Source organism: Talpa europaea (assembly GCF_964194135.1).
Source record: "Talpa europaea genome assembly, chromosome: 14".
Lineage (NCBI taxonomy): Eukaryota > Metazoa > Chordata > Mammalia > Eulipotyphla > Talpidae > Talpa > Talpa europaea.
Genome location: NC_140082.1, coordinates 4,892,526 through 4,913,654, shown reverse-complemented (window position 1 = coordinate 4,913,654; position 21,129 = coordinate 4,892,526). Strand labels below are relative to the sequence as shown.

Sequence of the window (21,129 nt, the reverse complement as noted above, 5' to 3'; positions counted from 1 at the left end):
TCTTGTATACATTTTTCTCTTCTCCAATAATAAAGTTACCTTTCATTTATACTTTCTTGATAAACTTTTTTTACAAACCATAAAAGTAAGAAACCAAGTGAAACTGGACACATATTAAGGGGATGAGGTAGATGAGGTGAGCTTTCAAAGCTCTCATTACTTAACAGCATTCTGAGTCATAATGTACTCATTTTTTAGATAATACTCTGACATGTTAAATCAGTAATGACTCTTCAGGCTGTTGTGTTAAATCGCCCATTCCTATTTTTCAAGTTGAACAAAAAATGTTTTTAAAACACTGATGTATTTAGAAGGGAAACACACTAAAGTGAATATATAAAGAATCCTCTCAGTACAAAAATTCCCAACTCAATCTAATTTGAGTGTCTTAAGTGTTTGTGTGGAAATTTTCATAAAACAAGGCAAATTGGTATTTCTACTTTTAAGCTCTGTTCAAGCAGCGAGCACCTACTTTGCAAGCCTGAGTGTTAGCTCTACCAAATGCTATTCAGTATCCGAATATTTCAGTTTTCTTCAGCCCTACCAAGGAAATACTTGTAGGATATTCTAATATTGCTGTTCTGGGACTTACTGTAAACAGGAAAGAATTATATGATGTATTTGTCAGACTTAAAAATAATTCAATTTTAAGTGACAAAAATTTTAATTGTATCTACTAGAAATAAAACACACAAATTTTATTACACAAATATGGTACATCAAACCTACTACATCAAACCTACTACTCTATTGTAAAAGTTTCTGAACAAACCAAAATTACTTAGCGACTTAATGAAAACAGTACTATCCTAAATGTGGAGAGAGGATACAATTCACAGCCCCTTCCCCCCACCTTTGGCACATCATTAATACACAAAATAAGACTGTCAAGTTAACATTAGATGTTCTCCATTTTCTTCAATTGACATTGATTGCATAGACTTATTTAGTAAATTGTCCTCCTTTTTTTCTTCATTCATGTATGGCTCAGAATCATTTGTAGAAACTAAAGGAAAAATAAGAATTTATTAAGGACTGTTTTTAAAAGTTGTATTTCATCCTGAAAATTGAGGTTTGTATGTTGGAACCTTCAAAATGACCTACCTCATTAATAAGCCTTTAGCAAAAACAAAGCATATTATTGCCTGCAATTTCCAAAACTTACTCAACTCTCCCTCCTCCCTATCTCTTTTTAAACAATATAGAACTGAGTACTATATTCTAAGCAAGTAACTGTATGGTAAATTATATTTTACCTTTGCATTCCAAAATATTTTGGTTAGGGGGACGTTAGTGGTCAGTTACAGTTTCAGCATTCCCCACTTGCCTTTAGTTCCTTCTCATGTTTCTTTCCTCCTGGGGACTGCACGGACTTCCGCCTACATGTGCTTTTCTCCAGCTTTGTGGAATCGGACTTATCTTCTCCCCTATCATGGCCCTCATTTCTTTGATAGGCACAATGCAGTATTTACAGCAGAGCTGAGTGGTGCTGTCAGAGCAATGGGATGTGGCTTCAGAAGGCCTAACTGCCCTACTCACTAGGAAATCGTTTCACTTCCACTTAATCTTTATTGCTTTTGTCAGTTCTGAGAAATAATTCTGAGCATTTAGTCTCTTTCTCTTGCCTTTTTTATTTTGTGAAATTCTACACTTATAAAAACATCCTTTATGCTGATCCCAAGATTGAATTTTCTGAGTTACTCTAAAATTTTGCTATCACCCAGTTTGCTTGAAAAGTCACTTTTGTGGCTCTGGATTCATTGTTGAGTTTCTGACCTTCCTTTTATAAGTATCTTTATTCAGAATTAGGAATACCTTGAATCTTACTCCTCTGAGTAGTGTGTTCTTCTACATGAAAGCAGAAACTATATTTCATGTTTAGTTTTATTTGGAACAATAAAGGCAAATCACAAACTAATGTCATGTAATGAAAATGAACCTGGTTGGCTTAATATTTTTTAAGCCTAAGATCTTTAAAAATGCACATGTAAAAAATTCCACATTTACCTGATTGCATGAACATTCTGTCTGATTTTCTAAAAATCTTCAGTGACTTACATCTTGTCTTAGATGCATGTCCAGTTTTTAAACTATAAAAAAAAAAAAAAGACGTATCTTAATTGGAGTTAGCAAAGTGAGCAGCTGCCTAATGAATGTGGAAGACCATACAAATTCTTTTTACTAAGCTGCCATCAAAAGAGACCCTTTCAGCCCCTGAATTCTCTTGTGACTTATTAACCCTAAAATGCAAAATGTAGTGCAGGTTGAACAACCAGCCTTCTTAGTCTTTTTTTTTCCTTTTTTGTTTTAAAGCATTCCCTTGTGTAGAAGCAAATACATGCTTCTTCCTTTTAGAAATGTTTATATTTTGAATTTGGGAAAAGGTAGTCTTTCGTATCTCTAGTTGATGGAAAAATTTTAACAATTTTACAAAATATGTTCTAAAAGATGTGGCATATCCCAGTCAGTTCAGTAAAGAGACTATAACATTCTTTGGTACTTTTTGGCCAACCTATTCTGAATTTAGCAAAGTGAATATATTAGGGAAAGCAAGCATTAGTATCACTTAGCTACCTTGCAAATTAAATTGGGGTATATTGCCTCCTTTTAAACAATAAGAAACAGACCTTTCTTTGTTTCTCACTGGACTCCAAAGGGAATGTTGTCTGATCATTTCAGGTGCTGATGCAGCTGCCATATTAGAAGGCTCAGAGTCCTCTCTCTCCAGTTGATGTCGCCATGTAGTACAGGGATAATGCTGCTTCTGTGAGTAACGAGAGCTGAGACGGCTCCTGTGAGTGAGGACACCTGTCATACAAATCACCTCTGTTAGAAGACTCTCTTGTGAGAACTAGTGAGAATCTAACTGCAGGTGCACCTGCCTGGCTTTTGTGAGCTGTGCTGGATCACGTGCATGTACTGTCTCTTCATTAACATCCTCAGATAGTTCGCATTATAGATCTTAGCAAAGCTGCACAGATAATGCTTCTGGCCTGTGGTGAGGTCTGGATGCTAAAAGACAGAGCAAGATTTATAGGCTGCACTGCAGAAGAGACTGGCAGTATTCCTTATCTGAAAGGACAAGCGTTCAGGGGGGTTGTACAATCTGTATATTTTACTTAGGCAAATTCAACTCTATTAATATGGCCAAAAAGAAAGAAATGGCCATTTAAACAGTGCAGGTAACTGACTGCATGTCATTGTCACCCCAGTGATTCACATACTCGATGAAGGTTGAGAACCCCTGCCCTAGATTAAGGAATGAGTGACTCTGCTATTCTGTAAGCAAGTCTTAGTTCCCCATATGCCACTCAGGCAGTATTTTGCCTTCTGAATATGACTTTCGAGGCATAACATGGTACCTAAAAGCACCCAAATATGCTTAGTGTTAAAAAAAAAAAGTCTTCTGGCACCAGTAAAGTAACTGTCTATGTTGGACAGACTGAAGGATAGTCTGTTGGTCGCTGATACAATTTTAACTAATGTTTTCACTACTTGCTGGCTTTAAATTTAAAAGTTAATGCTCACCTATGATGCAAGACTCCACTATATATGCATATGTATACACACACAGGACTTAACTAAATAGATAGTAAGTACAGAGAAAATTCAATGTTGATTAGAAAAATTAACTACAATGTGGACCTCCCTGGTGGCCTAAGGGTTAAATCTCAGTACTATCACCACTATGGCCTGAGTTCCATCCCCAGCCAGGGAGCTGGCCCACACATGACACAACAGACCTCTCCTGTCTCTCTTGGTGCTCCCCTCAGCAGTGTATTTCAGTAAATCCATCTGTCCTGCTCCCTACTCTGTCTCTGGTGAATCCTCTCACCCCTGCATCTCTGGCCTACACCCCAATTTTTCTATGCGAAAAAGAAAAGAAAAATTTACCAGATTGCACAAATCTTTAGTAACCTTAATTTGCTTTGTACTAGAGAGGATACTTCTGGCAGCTATAATCTTTAATAGGTAATGCAGGTCAACAGTTGTAAAATCTACTTGCTTCTACTTTTGTAATCCTTGTGTAAAATGTTTGGGCTGGGCTTCCATGTCTAGAATGGAACTCTTCTCAAACATTTTGTGCTTAGGGTATTGAGATTCCTAGTAAAGATACATTAAATTTGAAGTACCATGCAAGACCCTGAGAGACCTTATGTTAGAGGACTCTATAGTAATACCCTTACATTCATTCATGTGTTTACCCAGTAGTTATTTATGGACTCCTAGACAACTGCTAGTGTACCTTGTCTTCTGCAGTGCCTTATCCTGATTTAAATTCATACTTGAATGAATTTCAAGATAAAAATTCATACTTGAATGCAAAGATGGTATTTAAATAAAGTATTGGCAGTTGATTACCATACCTCTAGAAAGGACATGTCCGTCATTGATTTAGGGATGTGAATTGTTTGAATTTGAGGAGTTTTCCATAACTCTTGCAACTTGGCAATATGAGAGTTCACTTTGTGTTCATCTTTGATTCTATCTGTAGGCAAGGACATTATGATGTGAATGTCATGAGGAAAGATCAGCTGACTAATTATTAAGATCTATGTTCTTAGATGTCAGTAATTATCCTGGATCAGTAGGCGTTAAACTGTATGATAGGCCATTTGATTTTAGATTATAAAAATTTAAGATATCCATATTTACTCTCTATATATGTATCGTTACATATGGACTACATTATTTTTAACTCAATTGAGATGCAAACTTTTTTTCTGAGATGCAAACTGTTGACAGTAACTTACTATTTTAGTTTATTGTATGTCAGACCCTACTAAACAAGAATATACATGCAGATTTATACTTTAAGGATTTATAGTAATTTTTTTCTATTACTATTAAATTCTATTCTGATTTAGACTCAAGAAAAACACAAAATTTATCCCTTTAAGAGTCAATGTAAGAGGGAGGGACTTTGCAGAAATTTATTAAAATATATTTTACATAATTTCAGTTTTAAATACTGTTGTGGGTAGATTAAAGGAATAACCTTATAATAAAAATCAAGGTTGAGGCATAGTCCCAGAAGAATGGAAACTAGTTTTCAGTTTTAGACATTGAGACCAGTTAACTTAATTTGGGATATAAACTTCATTAGCAGCTTGAGGAAAAACATCTGGCAAATTTTAATCAGGAAATGCTTCTTTGTGGCATTCTCTTCCTCTCCCCTTACCCCCCCCCCAAAAAAAAAAACCACTGATGCGCTTTCTACTGCTATAGTTTGCATTTTCTTGATTTTGATATAAATTGACAGTGGAAACTTGTGGTTCTTCAAAAAATGAAACACAGAATCTCCATATGATCCAGCAATTCTACTTCTGGGTATATACCTAAAAGAACTGATAGATGAATGGATAAACAAAATACAGTATATACATACAATTGTGGGCCTAAACTGATGTATAAATTAAAAATATGCAGATTATGTCTGCTGAGCAAGGAGGTGTGAGCCACCCATTGGGGTTGGCAGGTGGCGCCCTCATTATCCGATGTAGCCTCACAAAGGAAACCAAATCACGAGATTATTTACAAATCCCAGAAACAGGAGGGGGCAGGTTTACAGCGAGTCAGTGGGAAGGCAGTCCTCCATCCCAGGTCACCAGGAAAGCAGGAGATAAGAGAGCAGGTATGAACCCTGTTCAATCATGGCTCATTGATCATGGAATTATCAGTGTGAACTCGGTAAGTTTTAATATACATATTAGGAAGATCTAGAGAAGTGGCTATAGATTTGTGGGTATGTATGTGTGTGCTCAAATGTAAATACGCTCATACATTTCATTTCCTGCTCTGTCCTCTGTGAGAAACCCAAAGCAGTAATTCATTACTAATGAGCACAAAAAAGATCCAGATCTTGGCTTTTAAGTACTATACTATTCTCCACTTAAAAAAAAAAAAAAAAGAAAGAAAGAAAAGGTAAAACAACTTTAGTGGCGTAAACCAATGCCCACTTTTTATCTCATTGTTCTATGAGACAGCTGGCTTCTCTGCTTAGAATCTCACAAAGCCAAAATCAAGGTGTTGGTTTGCTTAGCCTCTTTTCTGGAGATTGTGGAGGAGAAGCTGATTCCTGGCTCATTCATGTTGGCAGAGTTTAATTCCTTGCAGATACAGCAATGTAGTCACAGCTTCCTATAGCTCTTCATCTTCTCCAAGTCAATAATGAGGTATTAAGGTCTATTCACAGTTCACATTTGTTAATTTCCTTATTGTCTGTATCTTTCTAGCTTTAGCCAGAGAAAATGCTTTAAGTGTTCATGTGATCAGGTTGGCTCACCCAGAAAAGTCAATATACTATCTCTATTTTAAGGGCCATAATGTAATATCTGCCAAGGCCCTTTTGCCATACAACAAAACATATTTGCAGGTTCCAATGATTAAGGTGCAGATATCTTTGGGGACCATGCTACTTACCACAGGCTACTTGGAGAAAGTCACCTCCAAGGCTAAGGACAGGGATAGTACAACGATTTGTACCAAGACACTGGCTGGGCTCTTTGAGGAGTGGAAACACCATGACTGAGGTTGATATCAATCCAAAGGCCTTCCCCTCTCAGATGGACACCTCACAAAGAAACTAATGGACCTTGTTCAGCAACCATGTTAACTCTAAGCAGCTTCAGAAAGGAACCAGTGAGGCCACCCAAACTCTCATGAGACATCTCTGAGTTCATTATGATGGCTGCAGACGCTGCTGAGCCCCCAGAGATCCTCCTGCCTTCCCACTGCTGGGGGAAGACAAGGAAGTGCCCTACATGTTTGTGTGCTCCAAGGAGGCCTGGAGCAAGCCTGTTGTGTCGCATTCAAAGGAGGCTCACAGCTGAAGCAGATGATCCAATCCTTTCAGCAGTCCACTGAAAGGCATCCTCTAAACGGAGGGCCTCTGCTCTGCTCCTCTGACTCCTCGTCCTGAGGTTGTGTCTCATTGTCTCTGTTAGCATGGACTATTTTCAGCTACTTACATTTTTACAGCAGTGAACCTGGTATTTGCATATTTTATATTGTGTTTGTCTTGTTTTCAGACCTCTCTCCCACACCACTCTGCCCTCTCTACCATACTATCTTCCCTTTCAAAAAGTGAACCAATGCCCAGAACAGGTGGGAACAGAGTGGTAACACCATTTAAAGCAGAAAGTGCCAGGAGCAAGCTCTGGTTCTAGCTTTCAGGCCCTAACTTCCCACTGTGTGTGTGCAGGGCATGGAAGTGAACACCACCCACTGCATCCCTTGTGCCTGGCAGACAGAATCATCTCCTACGTATCTATACAACTGAGGGAGTTGCGTGTCATGGGGAAGGCTACTGGGTGTATGTCCAAGTGTCACTAATGTCCCCCTACTTTTTACTGTTAGTAATGTGATATTCTGTTTGGGGGAGGGGTAACAATACCAAAGAGATTGCCCAAAGGTGACCTGGGCAAATGGGCCATGGGGCAGTTTATCTACATCTTGAAAGAATCTGGAGTCGCAAAGGTCAGTTGGTGCTGGAATGAAGGATTCTGGGAAAATCATGGAGAACTGACTGGATGCTACAGTAGAGATGATGGAACCCAAGGAAATAGCCTCTCTTTGGTGAAGGGAGGTTTCCTCAGTGGTACTAGCCCTAAGAGCCCTTATTCTGCTTCCTGTCATGTGGGTTAGATGTATGACTTCTCTATCACATCAGAAGAACAGAGCTAATGTGTCTTATGAGAGTCCTAATAAATATATTCATACCCCAATAAACAACAGTTTGTAGCAAAAGTAAGAGTGCTCAAGGGAAAATGGGGACAAATTAAAAGGGCACAGGAATCATCTCTAAAGGGTTTCCACTGACCAAATTTGTGATAATCTGAGTCTCAACGAAGTAATGGTATTCAAGGACTCGAGTGACTGAACAAAATAAGAATTCATGAGTTCACACTGATACAAATATGTAAGTAACTGGCAGAGAGAAGAATGCTCTTTATAATAGGAGGCCAACTTTGAGAATGCAAAATGAATGATGGAATTAGAAAAATCACTATTTCTAGCCATCATCGTAATAACTGATTTAGTTAAAAATGAAAGACAAACGAATGGATGAAAGTTTGAGGAGTAACAGGATATATACATAGTCTCATCTATTCCCATAATATACATCTACAAACGCTAAAGCAGAAACTTTACAGCTGGCAGACATCACCGGAACTAAATGATCAAAATTAATATTGGAAGGGACTAATCCACAGCAGCTGTCTCCTTATAAGATGAACTAAGATGGATTTAGCACTTCTGTGGGATCCCTGTTCCAGTCGCAAAACCTGAATCTCATGAGGAGGAAACCTCAACCCCAAATGATTGGCCTCCGGTTTTCAAAAATGCCAATGTCATGAAATACAAAGACTCAGAAATGTTCCAGCTAAGGAAACTAAGAAACATGAGAACTGAATACCATGAACAAGCTTGAATTTATTTTTTGTTTTGCTATAAAGGGTTTTTATTGGAACAACAGACAAGATCTCAATAAAATCTGTAGGTTATTCTTTCAAATTTCCTGATTTTGACATTTTGTGAGAAATGTAAATGTGGTTAAGATAATTTTTTAAAGCAAATACATAGTTGGAAGTATGTAGGACTAAATGGGCATCTTGTCTACAAGACATAATATAGACAGTGTTAACATTTGAAGGAATCACAATGAAATATGTACTATTCTCATTTTTCTGTTAAATCTGTAAATCAAAAAATTTTAAAGTTATTAATTTTGGGGGCGGGAGGGAGGGCAAAACAGGGAAGGGATGAACACAAGGGAATATGGTGATTGATGGTTCACAGGTGATACGGTGGCGAGAGGACTATGGGGACTACCACGATATAAGAAAAAATTTTAATAAAGGAAGTTACTAATTTTGATGAACTGATAGTATATTATTATGGAAATCTAGCTTATTGTTAGGGTGAATAGTAAGTCAGTTGTTGAAAATGGTTTTTACTCATTGTCTTGGAGGCTTCAAATTTTATTTGTGGTAAATCAGATTCAAAATAATACCTAGATACTCTGTCAGGAGTCGACTCTAGTCTTTGTATTAAAAAACAAAATGAGACCTTACTGGCCCGATGCCCCTCTTTCACCCCCATTATCAACAGCCATACACATTCACTACAGATTTGTAAAGTACAGTAACTGTAAAAAAAAATTTTTAATTGAATCCTACCATCCAGTAGTAATTATTTTTAAACATTTTGACATATCACCTTTCAGAGTTTATACTAAGCGTATATGTATGCTGGTTTTGTATGGGTAGAGTCCTTTACATCTTTTCAATTTGATTTTGATAGTTTATAAATTTTGCTTTTATATAATTGAATCAGTCTACCTCATATACTGTTAATTGTTGGAATTTATTATTTCCCTCCATATCTACAAAGTATTAATTATAGTAATTTTGTTTTCTGTTTTCTTTCTACATTTAAAATTCAGTAAGAATTTTGGTGAGGAATCTAAATGACCCCACAATGCAATATGCATTTTAAAATAACCCCATTATTGATATGTATATTTATACATGTATATACACAGAGATATGTGTGTTTCCTAGGTAACTGTAAGAAGTAGAAATTTTCCAAGAAAATTTCCAGATTTATATATCATTGAATTTGCTCCTCCCACCCCAAAAACTATTAGTGAGACACCCCTGGGGGGGGTGTCTTATTCATTTAGTCCAGCAATTCTACTCTTTATTTCAAGTGAGAGGAAAATATCAGCACTAAGAAATATTTTATGTTCTTTGAAGCTATTCAATTCAGAATTTTTTTTTTTCAATCTGTGTATAAACCCCAGACTGTGCTCTGTGCTTTTCAACCATCATCAGTTATAAACACAATTCTTTTCAGATCATTGCTATTCTGAAATACTCTTTAAAATACTAGACGTGAGACAAATTATCAGGAGAGAAAGAACCTGCTGGATTGTTCTTTGGAATTTTACAAGAATTTTAAGTTCACCCAGGATGCTAATCAAGTCTATTTTTAAAACTCTATTGTGTAAGTAGTTGTAGCAAAATTGGCTTCTCTGAGCATGTCATTTATACATATTATCTGCCTTATAAGCTCTACTTACCAGTACCTTTATAATTCTGGTAATAAGAATGTCCAAGTAATCTGTTAAAAAAATACGTAAATAATATGTAACAGACAGTTTTATAAGCAGTAAAGAAGTATTTTAAATTTAAAAGGACAGAACTGCATATGCTTTTTACTTTTCATGTTTCCATGAGACAGAATATCGTGCAAATTTTCTTCATTCTGGTTATATGCTAATGACTCCAGACTTTTTCATGAAATTTTGTACCATACTAGCAAGTATTTTCTTTAAGTCATTTTTGGTCTTACTTTCATAGCCTCCTAATCAAATTTCCACTATCAACTTCATAAAGTAGTTTGGGCTCCCGTGCTGTCCATAATTTCTTGCGCTCTTCACTTTTAATAAAGTAATTTGGGCATGGGAAAGACTATCTTGTTCTTTATTGGATATAAGTTAGGTGCTGGAACTGATAAGTCGGTCTGGAATGTTTCTAATTTTGTACGAGGCCGTTTTTTCTCTTCTCAAATTAAAATGAAACATCCTTCTCCCCTTTTCCTGCAGTTTATTCAAAGACCAAGAACTCAACCATCTCCAATCAAGATCCTGAGGATCTTGCTCTTTGTCAGCCATCAGGATGTAAAGAAACAAACACTCCATCCCATCTTAAGAAGTTTTCAATCCCCCAGGTAAAATTTATGAATAATAGTAACAGTAATAATAATAATAAAAGGTGGCCCTGGGTGCTGCAGGAGCCAGGATTGTGAGCTCAATCTGGAGAGGGAGCACCTCGCAGAACTCACTTTCAGGGAGTAGCTACAGTAAGGGCGCGGAGGTACGACTCCAGGACTTCAGAGTAAGGGTCTGAGCACCCAGGACGTAACATAAAACCTGCTCCAAATGGAATGGGTTTATGAAGGTGTTTGTGTGTGAAGAAGACGTCGCGATCAAGGCGTCTTAACATCCACAGTCATCCGTGTCAGGCGGCTCTGCCGCCCGCGGGCACAGAGGAGGCTGGACTCGCGCGCAGGGAGCCGACCGACGGCTGGGAAGGCCTGCGAGCAGCCGCGGCCCTCGGGCCTCCCTCGGCGCCCCGGGAGCGGCGCCCCTCGCCCGACCAGTCTCCGCAGCGGCTCGCGCAGCGCCCCCGCGGGGCACCTCGCCGCGCTCGGTCCGCCACGGCACCCCCGCCCCTCAGCCTCCCGCGGCCGCCGCACTTCCCCGCCCGCCACCGCACGGGCCTCCCCTCGTCTCACTTCAGGGCGGCGGGCGGCCGCGGCGCGACCAGCTCCCACCCGCGGGGGACCGCGCCCGGGGCCGGCCGCCCGACCCCTAGCCCCAGGGCCCCGCCGCCTCACCCGCCGCCGCCCTCGCCCGCGGCCTGGGCGGCCGGCTCTGCGGAAGGGCGGCCCTCCGTCCAGTCGGGGCCCGGGCCCCGGCCGGGCATCGCCTCACAGGACGCCCGCCCGCCCGCGAGCTGAGCGGGCAGCAGCCGGCCGGCTCCCCGCGTGAGCGCGCGCGCGTCAGGCGGCGGGACCGCGGCCGCAGCGGCCGCCGCCGGGTTCCAGCCCCTCCGAGACGGCCCGGACACGGCCCGAACGGCTTCGGGAGAGCGGGGCGGGCAGAGCCGCGATCCCGGGGTTCGACTGGGGGGCGGGGGCGCGAGCGCCCCGGCACGTTTGTCTTTTCGCGGAGGCGAGGCGTCGCGGGCGGGAAAGACGCTGCCCCCCGCGCGGCACCCGGGCCCTCGGCGAAGGTGCGCCCGCTGTGCACCGCGACTGTCAACCGCAGGTTAAACGGTCCGCCGGCCCAGGCCCAAAAGGCGCCCGGCGCAGGGAAGCCGAGTGGGCCGTGAGCCGTTATCACCAAGGTAACGCGGCGTCGCTAGAGCCGCAAGCGCTGAACCGCCCACTACTTCTGCGCGCGCGCAAACACTCCGGCCTCCCTCCGCCGCGTTTCCGCAGGACGCGGTTCACACGGGATTTGGCCCGCGGGACGCTCCGTAGCCAGGGGTGTGGCCGAACGCGACGCGAAAGGGGAATTTGCGTTGCGATTGGCTCGCGCGCCCTGTTACCGGAACTCCGCGGGCGTCGCGCGGGGGGCAGCGTGGCGGGCTGACTCGGAGCGGTTCGGCGCGCCCCGCCGATGCGGGCGCCCGAGGGGTCGACATGCCTCGGTACGCGCAGCTGGTCATGGGACCCGCGGGCAGCGGGAAGGTGAGAGTGTGGCGGGGGGAGAAAACGTCGGAGTTCGGGAGCGGCGGGGGGCGCGGGGCTTAGGGGGGCCCCGGCGGGTGCGTGCACCGGGCCCCTGAGATTCTGGGCAGCGCCCTTCTGCGTGCGGGCCCGGCGTCCTTTCTGTTACTTTGAAAGAAAAGTCATGATCGTGGCTAACGTTCGCGGTGCGCTTGCGCCCCGCGTCCTGCGCGGAGGGCCTCCGCTTCTTGCCGCAGCTGTCGTCTTGCTCTCAGCTCGCGCGGAAGGGGGGACGGAACCCCGAAAGGTTAAGTCCCTTGCCCGAGGTCACTCAACTGATGAGTGACGGCCGGAATTTGAATCCGGGATCCAGCCCTGTCTCGCTCCCAAGAACTTACAGGAGGGTCCCTGCATCACTGCTTCTCAGCGCTTGAGACGTGGGTTTCTGGGATTGGAGGCGATTTTATTTGTTTGGTTTTTTTTTCTTATTTTAATGTACAAATTCTTACTTAGTTTTTGAAGAAATATCGACTTATAACGTGTAGGTTTGAGGGTGTACAGCCCTTTACATCCTCGTCTGTATTTGCTACCTTATGTTTTCTGACATACTTCTATCCTTCCTCCTGGCGATTTCAGTGGCTATAGGGGCCTGGCATTAATGAACCCTGAATCATATGTAGCAAGTTGCTACCTTTTCAGTTTTCCTTCCGTTTGCATTGGTGCTAGTATATCCGCAACACTTCTTTAATGCCCCGAGTCTTTTCAGAGAGCAGATCCTTTAGAATCAAACTTTTGGCAGGCAGTTGTATTCAGCTGGTGCCGAAAGAGTTTTGAAGCGTTTAGGTTTATGGTCACCTACAGATTATGATAAATATAACTTTTTGTTGTTGTTGTTTATAATAGAGATGCAGGGCCTCCCCGGTGGCGTAGCGGTTGAGCGCTGGGTTGCGAAGCTGCCCTCAGCCTCTGCAGCGCAGGTTCCATCCCCGGCTGCTCCCCGGCCACCGAAGGAGGGTCCCACATGGCGCGCAGACCTCTCCTGCCGCCCGCTGCTGCCCTCAGCAGTGTGTTTCTTGGTCAGTCTGCCTGTTCTGCCCCTCGCTCTGGCTCTGGTGAAATCTCTCACCCTCCCGCGCTTCTGACTGTACCCAATGCTTGTATAAATAAATGAATAAATCTTTTTTTTAAAGATTTTTATTTTTATTTATTTATTTTATTTATTTATACAAGCACTGGGTACAGTCAGAAGCGCGGGAGAGTGAGAGAATTCACCAGAGCCAGAGCGGGGAGCAGAACAGGCAGAAGGACCGAAGTATACTGCTGAGGGGAGCAGCGGGCGGCAGGAGAGGTCTGCGCGCCATGCGGGACCCTCCTCCGGTGGCCGGGGAGCAGCCGGGGATCGAACCGGCGCTGCAGAGGCTGCAGGCAGCTTCGCAACCCAGCACTCAACCGCTGCGCCACCAGGGAGGCCCAAATAAATAAATCTTTAAAAAAAATAGAGATGCAGTTTTTTCTTGTAAACATATATTTTTTCTTTTCATTTCTCTCATTGTGGGCAGGCAGAGAGTGGCTTGTCCCTGCCCCTGCTCCTGGAGTCTCTTGGCACAGCCACCTGCCCTGCTGAGCCAGTCATTCTTGCTTGTAAATTAAGGGAATGATGTTTGCAACATGCAAATATAGTAGATATGGTGACAGTATTGCTCAAACAACAGAAGTGTGGGAAACACTAGAATTTCTTTGAAGATGTTGTGTGGCCTCAGATCTTAAATTAACAAACACATTGTTCCCAGGCTTGACTGATTGTGGGTGCAGGAAATACCCATGTGACTAAGACATAGCTCCTATCTACCCAGAGCCTGTAGACTATTTGAGAAGATATGTAGGTGACTTGTCATTTAAAATGCTGTGTGCTGAGTCCTGGAGGTGCAGGGATTGCAGCCTGTGGCTCTGACCCCTCCTGCCTTGTCACATTGCAGAGCACCTACTGCGCCACCATGGTCCAGCATTGTGAAGCCCTCAACCGCTCTGTCCAGGTGGTCAACCTGGATCCAGCAGCAGAGCACTTCAACTACCCTGTGATGGCTGGTGAGTACAGAGCAGAGCCTGCCCCTCCTTCAGAAACATGAGGAGTTGGGTAGGCAGTGAGTGCTGACTGCTCAGCCTGAAAGCTGAAAAACAGGGCCTCCCTGGTGGCTCAAGGAGTTGGGCACTGCACTGTGAAGCAGTCTGCGGCCTCTATAGCACGAGTTCGATCCCTGGCCAGCCAGGGAGAGACCCAATGGAGAGGCAGACCTCTCCTGTCTCGCCCGCTGCTCCCCTCAGCAGTATATTTCAGTCAGTCTGCCTGTTCTGTTCCCCACTGTCTCTGGTGAATCCTCAAACCCTCTGCATCTCTGGCCTGTACCTCAGCTCTTGTATGCATGGATAAATAAATCTTTAAAAAAAAAAAAAAAGCTGAAAAACAGACTGGTCCCCTGCTTCAATGGTAAACAGCATGAGGCTGAGTGACATGAGACATCCACTCATGTTGTGTCATGTGCGACAGTTTCCTTTCTTAGACATTAATGCAAAAATTAAGGCTGAGGAGTCTCCTTCCTCCATCACCACCTTCCCTTCTGCCTTTCTTGCTGACTTAGTCCTGCTATGGTGAATTGGGAATACTGCTGATCATTCCATAAGTGTTTGGGTTTTAATATTATATTAGTTTATCCATTCAAATGTCTGGAACACCTATTTTATGCTAGACACCTGGGTTATAACAGATCAAGACACACCCTCCCTGCCTTCCTTCCTGTCTCCTGCCTTCCAAGCTATAAACACACATCATAGCTTGAAATAAGCACTAGATATATAATATGGATTGTGGAGAAAGATTGACAACAGGACGAATGTTTTAAGGAAGAGCCAGTGGTTGGGCAAGTTAGATACAGGTGTGAAGTTGTGGGACATGAGCACAGAGAAGTGACTGTTAGATTTGGGTCCTTGGAATTGATGGTAACTGACTAGTGATTCAGTGGAGCCGTAGGGAGTGAAGTGGGTTGCAGAGAGTTGAAGAATGAATTGGAGGTGGTACATGGGGGTGCTGACAGGAGACAACGGGCTGAGGAAGTTTTTCTAGAAAAGAATCAGGGCAATGGGATGTTTACTGGTGGGGGGAGTACCAAGGGGGGTTCTGTTTCAAGATTAAAGATGGTAATTCCCGTTATGAATGTATACTCAAGTGAATGGTCCAGTAAAAAGAGAGAAACTGAAGGTCCCGGAGAGTGGAAGTAACTGTAGGAGTAATCCCAAGAATGAAAAAGGAGAGGGGCTCCCTAATAGGTGTGGAGGGTGTGTCTTTGCCAAGCGTGGGGTGTTTCTTCCATTGTAACAGGAAGGCAAGGTGGAAGGCACCAGCTCACACTGGTGATAGGAATATGGAAGTGCTTTTTTTTTTTTTTGAAGATTTATTTTTCATTTATACAAGAGCTGGGGTACAGGCCAGAGTCACAGGAAGGTGAGAGGATTCACCAGAGACAGTGGGGAGCAGAACTGAAACACACTGCTGAGGGGAACAGCGGGAGAGACAGGAGAGGTCTGCTCCGCCATGTGGGTCAGCTACCTGGCCAGGGATTGAACGTCAGGCTGTAGTAGTGGTGATAGCACTGAGATTTAACCTCTAGGCCACCAGGGATACCCTAAGAACAAGGTTTTATGAGAGACTAGAACCCCAAACACGAAAACTCAACAGGTAAAAAGGCTGGCTTTCTGTCTGTCTGTCTTTTTCTCTCTCTTGCAGACTTTGCTCTGCTCTGGATGCAAGTGACACACCACCACCTCCCCACCCCCATGATCACATCACTTCTGGTCTAAATGTCTTACTCACTGATTAGTACCCTTGAGTCATCAGAAGATTCATTTTATTGGCCCCACTTGGGTCAGCAGTTTATCCTTGAAAAAAGATGTAGGAAGATATAAGTTTGAACGCAAACATAAAAGCCTACAGTGATGTTATAAATACTGATTTCAAAAAAGTAGTAGTAAAAGAGACCGGAATGTCTTCAGCCTCCACTATAGGTGATTAGTTGTGTTATCTCGTGTAGTCCTTATCCTTCTCCCCCACAATATGTGGCTTCCCTGCCACCCCAATTCCTTAACTAAGGAAAGTGAGTTTCAGAGAGCTTACGTAGCTTTCCTAGGGTCATCCTGTTTAGAAATAGATTTTTTTTTCTTAGTTTGGGTTGCTTTAATTTGCTTTAGAATAGATAATGTATATTTACATGGTTCAAAATGCAAAAGGTACCGAATTGTAAGTGTGCAGGAAAATGTCTCTCTCCCAGCTCAATGGCAGGAGATTGACTCCCCTTCCTGGAAGCAGCCACTGTTGCCCATTTTGGGGGTGTCTTTCCATAGAAACTCTGCACACAAAGTCATATTTGTGTATTATTATGTATATAGTGAATCTTTTTCTCTTTTTAAAATACAAATCATAACTTTCTTACACAGAGTTCTGCACCTTACACTTAACAATATACCTGCGAGATTGTATTATATCAGTACCTAATGAATTCTCCTTTTTTATGGCTGCACAGGATTCCATTGTCTGGCTGTACAATAGTTGAATTAGTTCCTATGGACACTGCTATAGTGAATAACCATGTACAGAGATAATAACATGCATGTGAGTTGTTCATATATAATTGTTAATGATTACTGGTGAGGATAAAGTTTTTGAATGGATATTTTTATGTTGTGGGCTTTGTCTATCCTTTTCAGATATCCGGGAACTGATTGAGGTAGATGACGTGATGGAGGACGATTCTCTGAGGTTTGGTCCCAATGGAGGATTGGTATTTTGCATGGAGTACTTTGCCAATAATTTTGACTGGTTAGAAAACTGCCTTGGCCATGTAGAAGACGACTACATCCTTTTTGACTGTCCAGGTAAACCAGCAGTTTAAGTGTGTCAGTTTACTTGCAGTCATGATCTTAGGAGAGATAGCGGACCATATCTAACTCTGAGCCCTACTGCAGTAAGGTATAAGACTTTTTGGTTGGCGCTAATTCATTCATTGAATTAACTGCTAACCTGGCCAACTGGGAATACCATGGAGAGTCCGGCTGCTGTTAGCTCCCACAGTCAAGTGGGAATGCTAGACAGTAAAAACAAAAATCAGCCACATGATTATTTGACATTCACTTGTGACAGGTGTCTTACATGCGTATCACAGCCATCATTTCGAAGGGCAGTTAGGGGAGGCTTCTGATCATATGGCCTCAAAGCTGGGTTATAGAGTGAAGGTGAAGGAAATCGTTCAGGCTGAGAGCATGGCATGCTGAAGGCCTTGAAGTGGGCATCAGGAAGACCAGTAACCAGGGGGCACTGTAGTGAGGTGAGATCGACTAGGTCTGCTTTTTAAGCCAAATTGTGGGTTTTAGACTTGAGCCTCTCTCATGCCTTCCTTCTACCACCGGGCTGTGTGGTAAAAGGACATGTTTTCTCACAAGACTTTTAGGATCAGGCAATTCCTAGCCAAACAAAACAGAATCGTCCTATTCCCCAGTGGATTTGGATGAAAACTGGTCATAAAATCAGGTGCAATTCCAGGAGGAGACACTGGAGAAAAAGCAGGCTGGACCTGTGAGAATCACAGGGAGATGCACATGTTTATGCTGTATCCAGGTCCATAGTATCCACCATATCACTGAAAACGTCACTGGGTGGACATGTTTTCTCCTGCTATGCGCTTGTCCCTCGTGCTGTAATAAATATGTGTGCTCTTTGAGAAGAAAAAAGATTGCCATGGCAGCAGGACCTTAGGTTTTGTGACTGCTTTGAGAGGGAGTAAGACCCCTTGCAAACCTGAGTATATTCTAGGGATACTAGAGTGACAGCTTTTTTTTTCCTTAGCGGAAAAGTTTTTTCCTGAAATTGATGCTTTCACTTATCTCCTGTTTGTAACAGGTCTGTAATGTTCTTCACGTAGGTCAGATTGAACTGTACACTCACCTGCCCGTCATGAAACAGCTGGTGCAGCAATTGGAACAGTGGGAGTTCCGAGTCTGTGGCGTTTTTCTCGTTGATTCTCAGTTCATGGTGGAGTCATTCAAGGTTGGAGGCTAAATCTGTTGATTGTTTTCAGTTGTGAGCACAAGTAGATGACATTCTCCTTTAATTTTTTGTAATTTTGGACACTTTACAAACTACTCCAGAGTTACTTAGTGGCCCTTACTACAATATTATGATAATGTATTTTTACTCAAAAATGGTAAATTGTGACTGAAGTAAAAAATGGTTAATTATATAGATTGTGGAGGAACAACTTACCAAGAAAAGGCAGATGTGTTTTATAGAACATCTTTTGTCTAGTTGATGAACTATCTAAAACAGACTATTTCTCAAATAACTCTTGAGGAATATTTGATGGAAAAGGGGATTAAAGATCATGTCTACAGTAAGATTTCTGATTACTGTAAATTAACTCTACCTCTCTCCTTGTCCTCACCTTTGGAAAACAAGAATCGACCATCTAATTATTGGGCTCTTTTCTTTAATATTAATATTAGCATTTCTTTTACTCAGGCCAGTTTTGTTCCAGTGAGGAGCAGAAACCTTTTAGTCAGAGACTAAGGAACTTTGTTGGCAAAGTGGATTCACCTTCCCTTTTCTGTTTCCTCCTCCAGTTTATTTCTGGCATCTTGGCAGCCCTGAGTGCGATGATATCTCTAGAGATTCCACAAGTGAACATCATGACAAAAATGGATCTACTGAGCAAGAAAGCTAAAAAGGAAATTGAGAAGTGAGTTCACTTCTTCTGTTACCATCAATTCTCAACTGCAGAGCCGAACCTTCCAAATTTTACTTAGATAGGAGGTTCTGTCAGTGTGTGAATCCAAGTTTCTGGATTTATTCACCCAGCTTTCTCATTTTTAAAGGTTTCTGGATCCAGACATGTATTCTTTACTAGATGATTCTACAAATGACTTAAGAAGCAAAAAATTCAAAAAGTTGACTCAAGCCATTTGTGGACTGGTAAGCTGTTTATGTGTTTTTTGTTTTTTAATGACCTGGTCAGGTGTTTACCTGCATCCAGCCAGGGCGTGCCTCCCCCGTCTGCCCCCGCCGCCCCCGCCCCCCTCCAGTGTGGAAAGCACTGTCTATTCCGCTTTCCTTAGGAAGAGGCAGTGAGAAACTGATCTTCAGGGGTCAGCAGTTTTAATTAAAAGTGGTTGTTGGTGGCAGCTAATAAATTAAATGACGTATCTATTATTCTGACCCATCTGGGGAATTCAGAACTGCCTGGGCCCTTTTGAAATGTCCAGTGGTCTTTGAATTCAAATAAACACCTGTGAAATAGTGTCTAGTTGGGCCTCCCCAGTGGCGCAGCGGTTGAGCACTGGGTTGCGAAGCTGCCCGCACCTCTGCAGCGCCGGTTCGATCCCTAGCTGCTCCCCGGCCACCAGAGGAGGGTCCCACATGGCGCGCAGACCTCTCCTGCCGCCCGCTGCTCCCCTCAGCAGTGTACTTCAGTCCTTCTGCCTGCTCTGCTCCCCACTCTGGCTCTGGTGAATTCTCTCACCCTCCCGCGCTTCTGACTGTACCCAGTCCTTGTATAAATAAATAAAAAAAAAAGAATAAAAAAAAAAAAGAACATATCAGAATGGTTCTGACACAGACATAATCAGCTAATTTAAAAAAAAAAAAAAAGAAATAGTGTCTAGTTAAGTAATAAGTTAACCAACATTTTAGTAAGTTCTAGTAGAAAAATCAATCATGATGTGCTGTTCTCTGTCCCTCCTCCCCCCACAAATGGCTTTAATCAGGAATATAAATCATTACAAACTCAGTTCTAAATCAGAAATTGAGAGTTTTGTACACTTTCAGAATGAACCTTTCTGAAACTCTTAACTCGTAGGTTGATGACTACAGCATGGTTCGGTTTTTGCCTTATGACCAGTCCGATGAAGAGAGCATGAACATCGTGCTACAGCACATTGATTTCACCATTCAGTATGGGGAAGACTTGGAATTCAAAGAACCTAAGGTAATTTTTGATTTTTGGCTTTTGGTACAAATGTTTGCCAGTCCTCACTGGCCTTCTGCATAATCACAGCATCTCCTTCAATTAACTTCCTGGTCACAGTAACCTGGACTTTCCTGGGTGATCTCTGAGATTGGCCTGTGCTCCCCAATTGGCATGAAGTGGACTCGACCTTTCACGAGGACAGGATGATTGAGTTAAGAGTCTTGGTACTTACAATGCAGGAATATATGCAAAGAGAAGGTCAATTCTGATTGAATGTGCACTGCCTTCTCATGTCATTAGGGGACAGTCACGACAAGTTAGTTGACGAGGGTCATGAGTGTCAACTCAAGAAAAGCTTCTAATGAGCTGGGTGGTAAATTAAAGAGGTTCTATCTGGTAACCAGCAGCAACTTTGGGCAAATATATAAAAAAAAAGAGGTTCTATCTGGAACATTCTATCCATCACATCTTATCACTATTAACCATAACCTATGAGCAACACCTGGAACCACTGCCAGATATTAGCACTGGAATGGATATTGCCCGAAAGTCTAACCAGGGGGAAAAAAATGGGTTTTCTATTTTGTGTTTCCTTTATGTCAGGAACATGAAGATGAATCATCTTCCATGTTTGATGAGTATTTTCAAGAGCGTCAGAATGAATGAAGAGTGTATTAAAAAGGAACTGTGTCTGTGTGAAGACCCATGACTGAGTCAGCAGAACACTCTTTGAAGTACACAGAGCTGGGAAGCTGCTTGTTTTATAAACAAAAATAATACTTGGCTGTTTGTCTGCAGCAGGCCTGAATCAAGGGTTGAGGTTTTCTGAAACTGCTGCTGCAATGGAATCTTAGTATTCTATTTTAACAACATCAATTTA

The 21,129-nt window shown here is 42.6% G+C and overlaps 2 protein-coding genes across 2 annotated transcripts; one reads left to right on the top strand and one right to left on the bottom strand.

The window, feature by feature from the left end:
- Positions 1 to 887: 887 nt before the first annotated feature.
- FAM216A (family with sequence similarity 216 member A) lies at positions 888 to 12,218 on the bottom strand (the record flags this gene model as incomplete). The annotated part of the gene is made up of 8 exons (XM_084253186.1): positions 888 to 1,006; positions 2,008 to 2,090; positions 2,628 to 2,808; positions 2,883 to 3,012; positions 4,368 to 4,489; positions 10,088 to 10,128; positions 11,407 to 11,826; positions 12,025 to 12,218. The coding sequence occupies 8 exons, from the start codon at positions 12,216 to 12,218 to the stop codon at positions 888 to 890; spliced, it is 1,290 nt and encodes a 429-aa protein (XP_084109312.1).
- Positions 12,217 to 20,915, top strand: GPN3 (GPN-loop GTPase 3; the record flags this gene model as incomplete). The annotated part of the gene is made up of 8 exons (XM_084253381.1): positions 12,217 to 12,264; positions 14,220 to 14,328; positions 16,999 to 17,166; positions 18,210 to 18,334; positions 18,907 to 19,022; positions 19,159 to 19,255; positions 20,139 to 20,267; positions 20,853 to 20,915. The coding sequence occupies 8 exons, from the start codon at positions 12,217 to 12,219 to the stop codon at positions 20,913 to 20,915; spliced, it is 855 nt and encodes a 284-aa protein (XP_084109507.1).
- Positions 20,916 to 21,129: the final 214 nt, after the last annotated feature.